At 48.8% G+C, this 12,618-nt stretch overlaps 1 protein-coding gene across 1 annotated transcript; it reads left to right on the top strand.

Annotated features, from left to right (window-relative positions):
* The first annotated feature begins 1,854 nt into the window (after window positions 1-1,854).
* Window positions 1,855-2,778, top strand: LOC123123530 (Bowman-Birk type proteinase inhibitor PVI-3(2)). The gene is made up of 2 exons (XM_044544053.1): window positions 1,855-2,156; window positions 2,280-2,778. Exons 1-2 carry the CDS (start codon window positions 2,000-2,002, stop codon window positions 2,546-2,548), a joined length of 426 nt encoding a protein of 141 aa, XP_044399988.1. The 5' UTR covers window positions 1,855-1,999; the 3' UTR covers window positions 2,549-2,778.
* Window positions 2,779-12,618: the final 9,840 nt, after the last annotated feature.

The following is a 12,618-nucleotide window of genomic DNA, read 5'->3' as shown; positions in this document are numbered from 1 at the left end:
AGACGGCCTTATTTTATTCCGGAAAAGTAAGAAAAGGTCGAGAGATAAGCCACGAATGAAACGTCTCAGTCGCCGGAATACGTCCACGTCCCTTTCGCCTTTCAGCACCCCCGCGTCGCCGCGGTCCCATTCCACGCCCACCGTCCGGTGATCTTCCGTGCAGCCCTCTCGGCCATGGTGCATTTGGTGCCACTCTAACACGAAGCACTGAAGTGGAGACAGGGTCGGCCGGCACAGGGGATGCGGGTGAGTCACGCTATAGCTATTCCACGTGGGCCATGTGGTGGTGGGCTTGCCGATCTTATCTCGTGATGACTCATTTCACCATGGGAATGGGCGCGACAGCTCCAAGTCCCCAACTCGCCCGTTATCTCTTTGGGGACGATTTTGCTGATACCACCTTGTGTTATCCAAGCAAGTCTCTCTTTTTTTTTGCGCATGCTCCAAGCAAGTCTTTTTGGAAAATAATGTCAACAAACTCGCTTGTGGAATCTCTGCGGAAAAAGAAAAAACTCACCTGTGGAAAATACATCTTATGAAAAGCTTTATTGGAGATTTTTTTTCTTCAACATTGAAAAACAATGTTAAGAAGGACAAACATTGAGCTTCTATCTATTATTTACAATGTTGTACATGTCATCAAGCATCAAAGCAAAACCATATCCTCACTGCAAAAAAAAAGAACCATATGTTATGGGCTTTTAAAAGGCGAATTTCCGTTCGAGTGCTACAGTTTGTTTGTTTTCGACATCTTTATGATTAGTATTTCTACGGTGCAATATGTGTGCATGGTTTCCCATTTCATGCCAACTAAGACTATCTACATTTCAAATCACACTACATTTAAACTAAAAAACAACAAATCAAACCGATCAATAGTTAATCTTCGCCCTCGTATGAACGTGAAAATGGTGAGCAATACTGAAATCTATCCACACAATGCTTTTTTTTGTGTGACTACCAGGTGGTGCTAGATTTTGTGGTGGATCGTGACATGCATAACCGTGGGCGTCGAGGTCACCAGGATGGAGTTTGTTCACACGACTGTGGACCAGATGAAGGGGAGCACCGCCATGTACCGCTTCGTCATCAACATCGCCAACAACATCTAGAATGCGGATGTTGGGGATCTAAACCACACACTTCATTTGGCTACAATGAAGCGGTTGTTGACATATGCACTCAAACTACACAAGAGAGACAATTGAAAGAAACAAACTATATGTGGTACTCCCTCCATCCAGAAATACTTCTTAGAGAAATGGAGGTATCTAGATGTATTTTAGTTCAAGATACATCAATTTTTACTTATTTCTCTGACCAGTATTTCAGAATGGAGGGAGTATTTCACAAGAAAATGGCTCACGCCGTGTGCAAGTTAACACACGTTGTGACAAAACGATCTCGCACACACAATCTATTAAGTTTGTGGCCGATTTTTGCCACATTTTCACAATCTATTAAGTACGTGACTGATTTTGGCCACATTTTCCCAAATTTGCGAGTATTCACATCCCTGGCAAGTTCATGGTTCAACGGTGGGCGTTACTTGGAGTCTTGGCTCCATGCTCTCTAAACGAAAAAGGAAGATCTCTACTAAACCGCAAATGTTCTGTACTTATCTGCAATTTTTAGAAAAAGCACGGACTGCCCTGCAAAAGGAGAACACTCGTGATAAACCTGCAATCCTATCACCAGCACGACGCTCCCATCAACTCAAAAATTAAAAAGGAAAGAAAAACACGACGCTCCCATCAAAGTTTATCCAATCCTCTGCCCGTTGCCGGCGTCTGAGTGGGCAGCCGCACGCAGCTTTGCTTCTCACTGTCCGGGGCCCCTTCTCCTATAAGATGACCCGAGGCTTCTGTTTGCCGCGTACAGATAGAAGATAGAGGCCATTGCCAGAGAGACCCAGCAACCAGCAACCAGAGAGGCCATAGCCAAGTTCTTGCAAGAGAGGAAAGAAATCGAAGAGGCAGAGAAACAGAGGGAGGCAGAGATGGGAAGAAGAAGAAGCCCGGCTCTGCCGCTGCTGGTGATCTTCGGCATCCTCGCCGTCGTCCTCGCAGCTCTTCCTCCCCTCGCCGAATCCAGCAGCAGCCACCACCACCACCACCACCAAGGCCACGGCCACCACTCCCGTGTCCAAAGCAGAGGTAAGCAACACCTTCTGGTTGCATCCTAACGCACCCTCCACGACGGAGCAGTGTGGCAGATGAGATTAATCAGCTTGTGTTGTGCGTGACTAATTGGGGATGAAATTATCTCTGGGTTTGCAGGGCACGGAGGAGAGGGAGAGCAGTCGTCCTCGGCGGCGGCGGCGAAGGCGAGGGGGAGAGCGTGGCCGTGCTGCGACAGCTGCGGCGGGTGCACCAAGTCGGACTCGCCGCAGTGCCGGTGCATGGACGCGGCGCCCGGCGGGTGCCACCCGGCGTGCCGGGACTGCGTCAAGTCACCCCTCGCCGTGCACCCGGCCGTGTACCAGTGCATGGACCGCGTCCCCAACTTCTGCCAGCGGCGCTGCAACGGCGCCGTCGCCGCCCACTGACCGTGACCGGCCGGGGCAACCGACCAGCTGACCAACCGCCCCACCACACCTACCGCCACCGGCGACGGACGAATCTTGATGGCATCACGGCCCGAGATGCCAGCCAGCCACTATTTTTTGTTTTTGTTAATTAGGCGCGGCTTGTCCTGTTGACTTGACTCTGTAACACGTATGGCTTCTTGTGTAAAGTGGAGTATAAAAACAAGCTGGACTTGGGTTTGTTTGAGCGACTCCGAGTCTCGTCCTCTGCATCATGTTTATCTCTCGAGACAGAGTTGTTGGTAATTATCAAGTTCATTATTGGAGGGGTGACCGAATAACAAATACTCCTACTCTCCTACTGATCTTGCGCCTGACGCAGCACACCACCGGTCACCCGAGGATGAACCTGGACGCGGTCCGGCATCGACGTCGTGCTCCAGGGGAGGGGAAGGAGCTAGCTGAGATGGACGTTGGGCACGTTGCACTGCACAGAGAGCATGGAAAATGTAGTGATCCGCATTTCGAGAGGATATGCGTCGCCTATTACACGTTACTTTACTTTGCATCAACCAGTCACGACGCCGGGAAAGGGGAATATGCGCTCTCAGGAAGGTATGCTATGACCGCATGGGACATGTGGTTAGCAAAATCAAAATTCATATAGGAAGGTATGCTATGGATGCATTTAGCTCAGTCCCGCGCTGGAAGAAATTGATCCGTTTAATTGTGAGTCGCGTCACAAAGCTGGCATGACGAACCTTAAAGCACCTTTGGGTTTGGGTCTAGCAGGGGGCGAATCAGTCGTTTTTCTGCAGGCAGGCCCGAGCGATGCAACCTGAGGCACGTGGGTGTGGGCGGTTGCACACGCGGAGGTGGTCTCAAGGCGTTGCGTTGTTTCTTGAAGGAGTTGGGGATGTGGTTCATGGCGATGGAGAGGTGGTGAAAAAGAGAGGTGGAAGATGAGTGACAGTGAGAGACAGATAGGATTTGAGTGTGGTGGTGGGTAAGTAGGGTGGATAAATATAGGATCTTTGGATGATAGGAATGAATGCTGGTCTTTGAACTTCGTGATGTTCATAATGAAATTCAACACGGAGGTGGCAGAGCCCAGAGAGAAGGGCAAGGAGGTGGTGCCGCCCTTGGAGGATGACGTGGTGTAGGAGCCCTCCAGCGGGTAAGGGGAGGAACTACGACCACTATCACGAGGAGGCAGGGCCAACCCACTTTGTAAGATGATCCTTGCCACGAAGTTGGAGTGCCTACCTATGCCTCTAGACTTCATGAAGCACGTCCTCACCGCCCCTCAGGAGTTCAAGCTGAAAATGAACACCGGTTGCGCATGGAGGGTCACGGTTCGGGTTATTAATGGCAGGGTCACCCTTGATCAGGGTCGGTCCCCCCTCGCCGCCATCCACCAAATCAGGATTGGCACACGGTCACATTCAAGCTACTGACCCCCGTCACCCTGAAGGTGATCTTCTTCAACGACGATGGCGTGGAGGTGGTCGCCAAGTGCAAGAAACACGATGACGTCTGCGCCGTGAACGTATAGAGAGCTCATGTTGCCTAGTTTGGTTTTATGACTGTCGGTGTTAAAACCGGCGGATCTCGGGTAGGGGGTCCCGAACTGTGTGTCTAAGGCGGATGGTAACAGGAGGCGGGGGACACAATGTTTACCCAGGTTCGGGCCCTCTCGATGGAGGTAATACCCTACTTACTGCTTGATTGATCTTGATGATATGAGTATTACAAGAGTTGATCTACCACGAGATCGTACAGGCTAAACCCTAGAAGCTAGCCTATGATTATGATTGTTGTTGTCCTACGGACTAAACCCTCCGGTTTATATAGACACCGGAGGGGGCTAGGGTTACACAGAGTCGATTACAAGGGAGGAGATCTACATATCTGTATTGCCAAGCTTGCCTTCCACGCAAAGGAGAGTCCCACCCGGACACGGGACGAATTCTTGAATCTTGTATCTTCATAGTCCAACAGTCCGGCAGAAGTATATAGTCCAGCTGTCCGAGGACCCCTTAATCCAGGACTCCCTTAGTAGCCCTTGAACCAGGCTTCAATGAAGATGAGTCCGGCCCACAGATTGTCTTCGGCATTGCAAGGCGGGTTCCTCCTCCGAATACTCCATAGAAGATTTCGAACACTAGGATCGTGTCCGGCTCTGCAAAACAAATTTCACATACCACCGTAGAGAGTATAATATTCCCACAAATCTAATCTGCTGACAACTTTTCATAGCGTGACGTTCTGCCGTGGTCTGGTCATGACGAACCGTTTTTCCCAGCCTGCCACTGCATGTGTTGCGAGGCGGTTTTATTAGCACGTCTTGTCGAAGCAGAGATCGTGTTCCTCTTATCACGGGATTCTCATCAATATGGGTGTGGGTAACCCAATCGTGCCCGTTGGTATGACTCCTCGATTTTAGGCAAGTTCCAAACGGTCACGCGGAGGACACTTGATATTCACCCTCTTTATAAAGGGGCCAAGGCCTGTCCTTTTCTTCTCGCGCTCGATCCTTCCCTTCCCCCACCTCGAATTCCAACACCCGAGGCTCTGGCTAAGCGCTTCGGACCTTCAATCATGTCCGGATCCAACCTTCAAGGCCGGTGGATAGCCTCTTCTGTCACAGAGGAGGACATCAAGAAGCTAAGAGAAGCCAAGTATCTGACCGCTGAAATCTCGCACAGGCTGCCTGCTCCAGGGCAGGTCATCCCTACTCCCGAACCCAACGAGAGTGTCGTATTTGTTTCCCACTTCCTCCGAGGGCTAGGCTTTAGTCTTGATCCCTTTGTTAGAGGGCTTTTGTTCCGGGCTCGATTTCCATGATCTAGCTCCAGATTCCATCCTTCACATCTCGTCGTTTATCGTCGTGTGTGAGGCCTTCCTCCGCATCACTCCACACTTCGGCTTATGGCTCAAGACCTTCAATGTGAAGCCGAAGATGATCGATGGGCGACACGCAGAATGCGGAGGTGCCATAATAAGCAAAGGCGCCGATGCTCCATGGCCAAAGGGTTCCTTCCCGGAGATGTCCAACTTATGGCAGCGGGAGTGGTTTTACATCACGGCTCCCCGAAGTACTAAGTGGGCAGCTGCCCCCGCCTTCCGTTCGGGCCCCCCGCCACAACTGGCGTCATGGGTCAACAAGGGGCTGGACTGGGGGCCAGTTAATGACGTGCCGACATTGCAGAGTCGCATCCGAGATCTCCTCAAGAGAGATGTCGGCCTTGTCAAGGTAATGCAAGTCATGCTAGTTCGTCGGGTCCTGCCATGCCAACGTCGACCTCTCCGTATGTGGGAGTTCAACCCGGAAGGACCGCGAACTATTCAGCAATTCTTCGGCGTGACACTCGAAGAGATGTATGGATTGTTCTTCGGATCACGAATAAAGTGTCCGGACACCACCGAGGATGCGGGTCTAAACTGCAATCGTCCAGATACCCACGTAAGTAATTCTGCAGCCGACCATGCTGTCTTTTAATTTGTCACAACATCATTCTGAAGTCGCTCTTTGACCAGGACTGGATAAAAAAGGCGAAGATGATCAGGTGTTCGGCCCCCCTTCCCGAGGGCTCACCGGATCCTGTACTAGCCAGGATGCTTGAGCTCGCACCTTATCAAGCGCCATCAGGGGAAGATAAAGGGAGGAATAAAGAAGCCGAAAGCGGGCCTCACTCATTACTCATCCAAACCGAGGGAATTAGTGTCTCCGCGAAGGAGGATAACCGGGGAGAAGAATCGGAAATTCCCTCTCCCCAAGGAAGGAAAAGGACCGCCTCTGAAGACTTGGAAACAAGAGTTTCCAAACGAGGGAAGAAACCTTCACCAGAGGGCCCTGCCCCGGAGGGAATCCTTACCGCATAGTGCCCGCGAGGGGATCAACCCTTCACCGAGCTGTAAGTGAACAAGAGTACTTTTGGTAAATATATCCTGCTTCATCTCTGAGGACAATAACCGAGACGTATGTCTTGCAGTTCGGATCATAGCCCTTCTCGACAGAGTTCGTCTTCGGGGATCTTCTTCCGGAGATGATGGAGAGCGAAATGCCTCCCCCTGTCTCCCCGCCTCATGAGGCCGACGACCCTGAGGTGTCGTCACGGAGGATTTCTCCTGATCCGCCAAGGCCGGAAGGTAACCCTTCGGCCACCCGAAGTCCGGAGGATTCGGCTCCTAAGGAGAGCAACAGAAAGAGTCCGGGACTGTCCGGTGCACAACCGGACGTACTGATGGGTCTTCTGGAGCAAGCGGCTATCTCAGAGGCGCATCGTACTTTAATGGGTACGGTGGTTGAGAGGATTTCATCGCCAGAAGTGGGTTGCATGAAGCTTTTATGAGCCTGCTAAAAGGCTTTGAGGTACGCAAAGTATATATATTTTGACGGTACCGCACACGCTAGGTGTGCCCTATACAGATAGTAGCCCCTGAGACTCTAGTTGCTGTCCTAAAGGCGGCAAACAGAGGATCATAGTCCCAGGTGATGATCATGCTGCTTTCATGTGCAGGCGGCTGAGGGTCCGGTGGCTAGCCGGACTGGTGAGTTTGCCGAACTGAAGCGGCAACTTGATGCAGCAGATGCTGACACCGTGCTTGTAAACAAGTGGCTTGACGAGGCACAGGGTATGTATTCTCCGTTTGTTAACAGATATTTAAGAGGAGCATGATGCTAGTATCTATAATATGCCTTTACTGCAGATGGAGCTGCCGCCGTGGAGACCCTTCGGGCGGAGCTTGCCCGAGCCAAGGATCAAGCCAGGAGAAGTGATGCGGCCGCCCTAAAGGCGGTCGAAGAATTAAGAGCCGAACAGGCTACTCATCGCCAGAGCAAAGATGAAATAGCCAAGATGGCTGTTGAGCTGAAGGATGCCGCCGACCGGTATGAGCTTCTTGAAAAGGAAAGCCAAGCGAAAGTGGCGGACCTGAAGAAAGCCATGGTAGCAGCCAAGGAGACCCGCTCAAAAATCAGAGTGGCGAAGGAGGAGCTTCATCAAGCCGGAGATATCACGGCTGGGAAGCCCTTTTTGTTGCGGACGAAGTTCGGAGATCCGAAGTATGCCCCTCTGGATCAATTATGGAGTGCTGCAGACGCGTACTTGGACTTGGCAGCGAGTGCTACTGATGCGACTGAGTTTTTCAAAGATCAAAAAGATCATGAAGTGGAAAAGTTGTTCTGGTCACAGTTCAGTTCTGCTGTTAAATGAGCAAATGGCCGAGTGGGCTGAGCTCCATAGGTTGTCCGGGCTTGCCATGAGGTCTGTCATGGATCATCTTTGGCCGGAAGGACCAAGGCCGAATAGTTATTTTGGTTTAGTGCAACGATTCCTTGGTGCTGTGCCGCATATCGACGCTGCAAAGAGGTCGGCGTGCATAGAGGGTGCGCGGATGGATTTTGCCCATGTTAAGACATACCGGGCATAGATGCAGGCCAGCGCTATTGCAACCCAGAGTTCGGCCGTAGGCCAGGTATTGACCGAGCACTATTTTGAAGAAGTCCTAGAAGGCGCTCGTTCAATAGAGGCTCAGTGCTCGAAGAGTATCATGTTCTAGTGACATGTATCCCAATTGTAAAAACAATGCTATTATGATTATAAAGGCTGTGTTTATACTTTTGCCTGTAAGTATTATGTTGCCTCCTGTGCGGCTGTTTATGTATGTATATACCCTGAAAGTTTGCAGTCGTCGGCTTTAGCCCCCACACATATAATGCGGGGGTGTTCGGAAAAGCGCGTATTCACACTTGATCCAACGTCTTAGTCCATTAAGGAGGTGATAGCACGGCGAACAAGGCAATCCGACTATATTGCTTTAACACTTTCACTTAGCCATAGGAGTTTGACGGTGGGGCTACTATATAGCCCCTGGTACTTCCACGTCTATCCGAATACGGTGCGCGTACATACATGACCGGGAAACCGGTCCTTCGTTAATGCGGAGGAATCGCGAAGATTTCGGTGAGTCACCGAGTGGTTGACCAGTCTCGCGCTTTATCATGACAGTCAGTTTTCGGCTTTCTCTGCTGAGGTGCTCATCCAGATGAACCAGGGCACAATCGCAGCAGTTCTCCCGGTGCCACCTTAGCCGATAGAGCGGAACATAAGGTAGCAAAACACGGGAGCCGGGCAAACCCAACTATTGACCAAAGACATGATTCGGAGCTGGTGCATATAAGGCCAAACTCGCGACGCCGAACACTCCCTAAGGTATTCGGACTTTACAACATATGCTGGGCTGGGTAACGCCCTCGATAAACCCTAAATTTCCAGGTACGTGCATTAGTCTGACGTGGCGAAATGCCAATAACGCCAGCATCCCTCTCGGTTGTGTTGAATATCCGGAGGGTGTACAGCAACAAGAGACAGTAAGAAAGGTTTACACAGGGTCTTAATCTAAAAAGAAACCTTTGAGCAGGGCCCTGCTGCACGTCTGCGCCTGTGTCTCCGTTGTGCCGTATCCTGGAAGGGTGTGGCACGATGATCATATGCAAAAGAAAAAACCCAGATGAAAGTCTTCGTGCGAAAAAATGATTATTCTTAATGAACTATTAAAATTCAATCAAAATAAGGTCAAGCCGAACTGTAGTCCTTTTTATATGCGGGAAGCCCCTAGCACCACCTATGGGGGTAAATCCATCAACCCCATCTCAGGTTTATCTGGGTTGTTACAGCTAGTGGTGTGTCGGACTCGTCTAGCCGTGTCCGCGGTCTTGACGACCGATCGTTTATTCTGGTTGGAGAGGCCAGTCAGTGTTCAGCTACTAAAGCCTCCACACATTATTCCGTACGCAAGGGACGCTCTATGTTTCCGCTAACTATGATGGTGCCACGTGGACCGGGCATCTTAAGCTTAAGATAAGCGTAATGCGGTACTTGCTACCTCTTGAGCACTGCGTTGGTTTTCCCTTGAAGAGGAAAGGGTGATGCAGCAAAGTAGCGTAAGTATTTCCCTCAATTTTTGAGAACCAAGGTATCAATCCAGTAGGAGGCTACACACGAGTCCCTCGCACCTACACAAACAAATAAATCCTCGCAACCAACGCGATAAGGGGTTGTCAATCCCTACACGGTCACTTACGAGAGTGAGATTTGATAGATATGATAAGATAATATTTGTGGTATTTTTGTGATAAAGATGCAAAGTAAAATAAAAGCAAAATAAAAGGCAATGGAAATAGCTAAGTGTTGGAAGATTAATATGATGGAAAATAGACCCGGGGGCCATAGGTTTCACTAGTGGCTTCTCTCGAGAGCATAAGTATTTACGGTGGGTGAACAAATTACTGTTGAGCAATTGACAGAATTGAGCATAGTTATGAGAATATCTAGGTATGATCATGTATATAGGCATCACGTCCGAGACAAGTAGACCGAATCCTGCCTGCATCTACTACTATTACTCCACACATCGACCGCTATCCAGCATGCATCTAGAGTATTAAGTTCAAAAGAACAGAGTAACGCTTTAAGCAAGATGACATGATGTAGAGGGATAAACTCATGCAATATGAAATAAACCCCATCTTGTTATCCTCGATGGCAACAATACAATACGTGCCTTGCTGCCCCTACTGTCACTGGGAAAGGACACCGCAAGATTGAACCCAAAGCTAAGCACTTCTCCCATTGCAAGAAAGATCAATCTAGTAGGCCAAAACAAACTGATAATTCGAAGAGATTTGCAAAGATAACCAATCATACATAAAAGAATTCAGAGAAGATTCAAATATTGTTCATAGATAAACTTGATCATAAACTCACAATTCATCGGTCTCAACAAACACACCGCAAAAGAAGATTACATCGAATAGATCTCCACGAGAGAGGGGGAGAACATTGCATTGAGATCCAAAAAGAGAGAAGAAGCCATCTAGCTAATAACTATGGACCCGAAGGTCTGAGGTAAACTACTCACACATCATCGAAGAGGCTATGGTGTTGATGTAGAAGCCCTCAGTGATCGATGCCCCCTCCGGCGGAGCTCCGGAACAGGCCCCAAGATGGGATCTCACGGGTACAGAAGGTTGCGGCGGTGGAATTAGGTTTTTGGCTCCGTATCTGGTAGTTTGGGGGTACGTAGGTATATATAGGAGGAAGGAGTATGTCGGTGGAGCAATGATACGTCTCCGTCGTATCTATAATTTTTGATTGTTCCATGCCAATATTATTCAACTTTATATACTTTTTGGCAACTTTTTATACTATTTTTGGGACTAACATATTGATCCAGTGCCCAGTGCCAGTTCCTGTTTGTTGCATGTTTTATGTTTCGCAGAATATCCATATCAAAGGGAATCCAAACGGGATGAAAACGGACGGGGCTTATTTTTGGAATATTTGGAAAATTCCGGAAGAAAAATCCACGCGAGACGGTGCCCGAGGTGGCCACGAGGCAGGGGGTGCCCCTGCCCCCCTAGGCGCGCCCCTGACCCTCGTGGGCCACCCGTAAGGCGGTTGATGCCCTTCTTCGGCCGCAAGAAAGCTAATTTTTGGTAAAAAAATCACGGTGAAAGTTTCAGTCCAATCGGAGTTACGGATCTCCATATATATACGAAACGGTGAAAGGGCAGCAGAACGGAACGCAGAAACAGAGAGAGAGACAGATCCAATCTCGGAGGGGCTCTCGCCCCTCCCACGCCATGGAGGCCAAGGACCAGAGGGGAAACCCTTCTCCCATCTAGGGAGGAGGTCAAGGAAGAAGAAGACGAAGGGGACCCCTCTCCCCTTCTCTTCCGGTGGCGCCAGAACGCCGCCGTGGCCATCATCATCACCGCAATCTTCACCAACAACTTTACCGCCATCATCACCAACTCTTCCCCCCTCTATGCAGCGGTGTAACCTCTCTCTTACCCGTTGTAATCTCTACTTAAACATGGTGCTCAACGCTATATATTATTTCCCAATGATGTATGGCTATCCTATGATGTTTGAGTAGATTCGTTTTGTCCTATGGGCTATTTGATGATCAAGATTGGTTTGAGTTGCATGTTTTATTATTGGTGCTGTCCTATGGTGCTCTCCGTGTCGCGCAAGCGTGAGGGATTCCCGTTGTAGGGTTTGCAATATGTTCATGATTTGCTTATGGTGGGTGGCGTGAGTGACAGAAGCACATACCCGAGTAAATAGGTTGTTTGCGCATGGGATAAAGGGGACTTGATGCTTTAATGCTATGGTTGGGTTTTACCTTAATGATCTTTAGTAGTTGCGGATGCTTGCTAGAGTTCCAATCATAAGTGCATATGATCCAAGTAGAGAAAGTATGTTAGCTTATGCCTCTCCCTCAAATAAAATTGCAATAATGATTACCGGTCTAGTTATCGATTGCCTAGGGACAAATAACTTTCTCGTAACAAAAAGCTCTTTAAACTAATTTAGTTGTGTCTTTATCTAAACAGCCCCTAGCTTTTATTTACGCTCTCTTTACTTTCTTGCAAACCTATCCAAAAACACCTACAAAGTACTTCTAGTTTCATACTTGTTTCCGGTAAAGCGAACGTCAAGTGTGGCGTAGAGTTGTATCAGTGGTCGATAGAACTTGAGGGAATATCTGTTCTACCTTTAGCTCCTCGTTGGGTTCGACACTCTTACTTATCGAAAGAGGCTACAATTGATCCCCTATACTTGTGGGTTATCAAGACCTTTTTCTGGCGCCGTTGCCGGGGAGCAATAGCGTGGGGTGAATATTCTCGTGTGTGCTTGTTTGCTTTATCACTAAGTAATTTTTATTTGCTGTTCTTAGTTATTTTCTATCTTTAGTTATGGGTAGGAAACGCAAAATACCAAAAAAATTAGTTGTACCTACTGAACAATGGTTGAAGAACCACTCAAAATCTATCACACTCCTGAAGCTTATTACTTGGATCATCTTTGATCCCTATGTGCTCGTGCTGAAACCCCAACTAGCTTAGTTGAGGGCAAATCTTTAGATGAGCATGCTTGTTATGCGCGACACCGAATATCTGAAAAGGGAAATTCTATTGGTCAAATTCATCGTTTGCAATGCTATGCTTGGAATTTATGTATATTATGATGTTACTTGTTGTTCTGAAAACCCTAAGAAACACCTTCCCTACCAATGTG

This window comes from Triticum aestivum, chromosome 5D (genome assembly GCF_018294505.1).
Source record: "Triticum aestivum cultivar Chinese Spring chromosome 5D, IWGSC CS RefSeq v2.1, whole genome shotgun sequence".
NCBI lineage: Eukaryota > Viridiplantae > Streptophyta > Magnoliopsida > Poales > Poaceae > Triticum > Triticum aestivum.
Note: the sequence above shows the minus strand (reverse complement) of the source record. Positions and strands in the feature narration are given on the sequence as shown.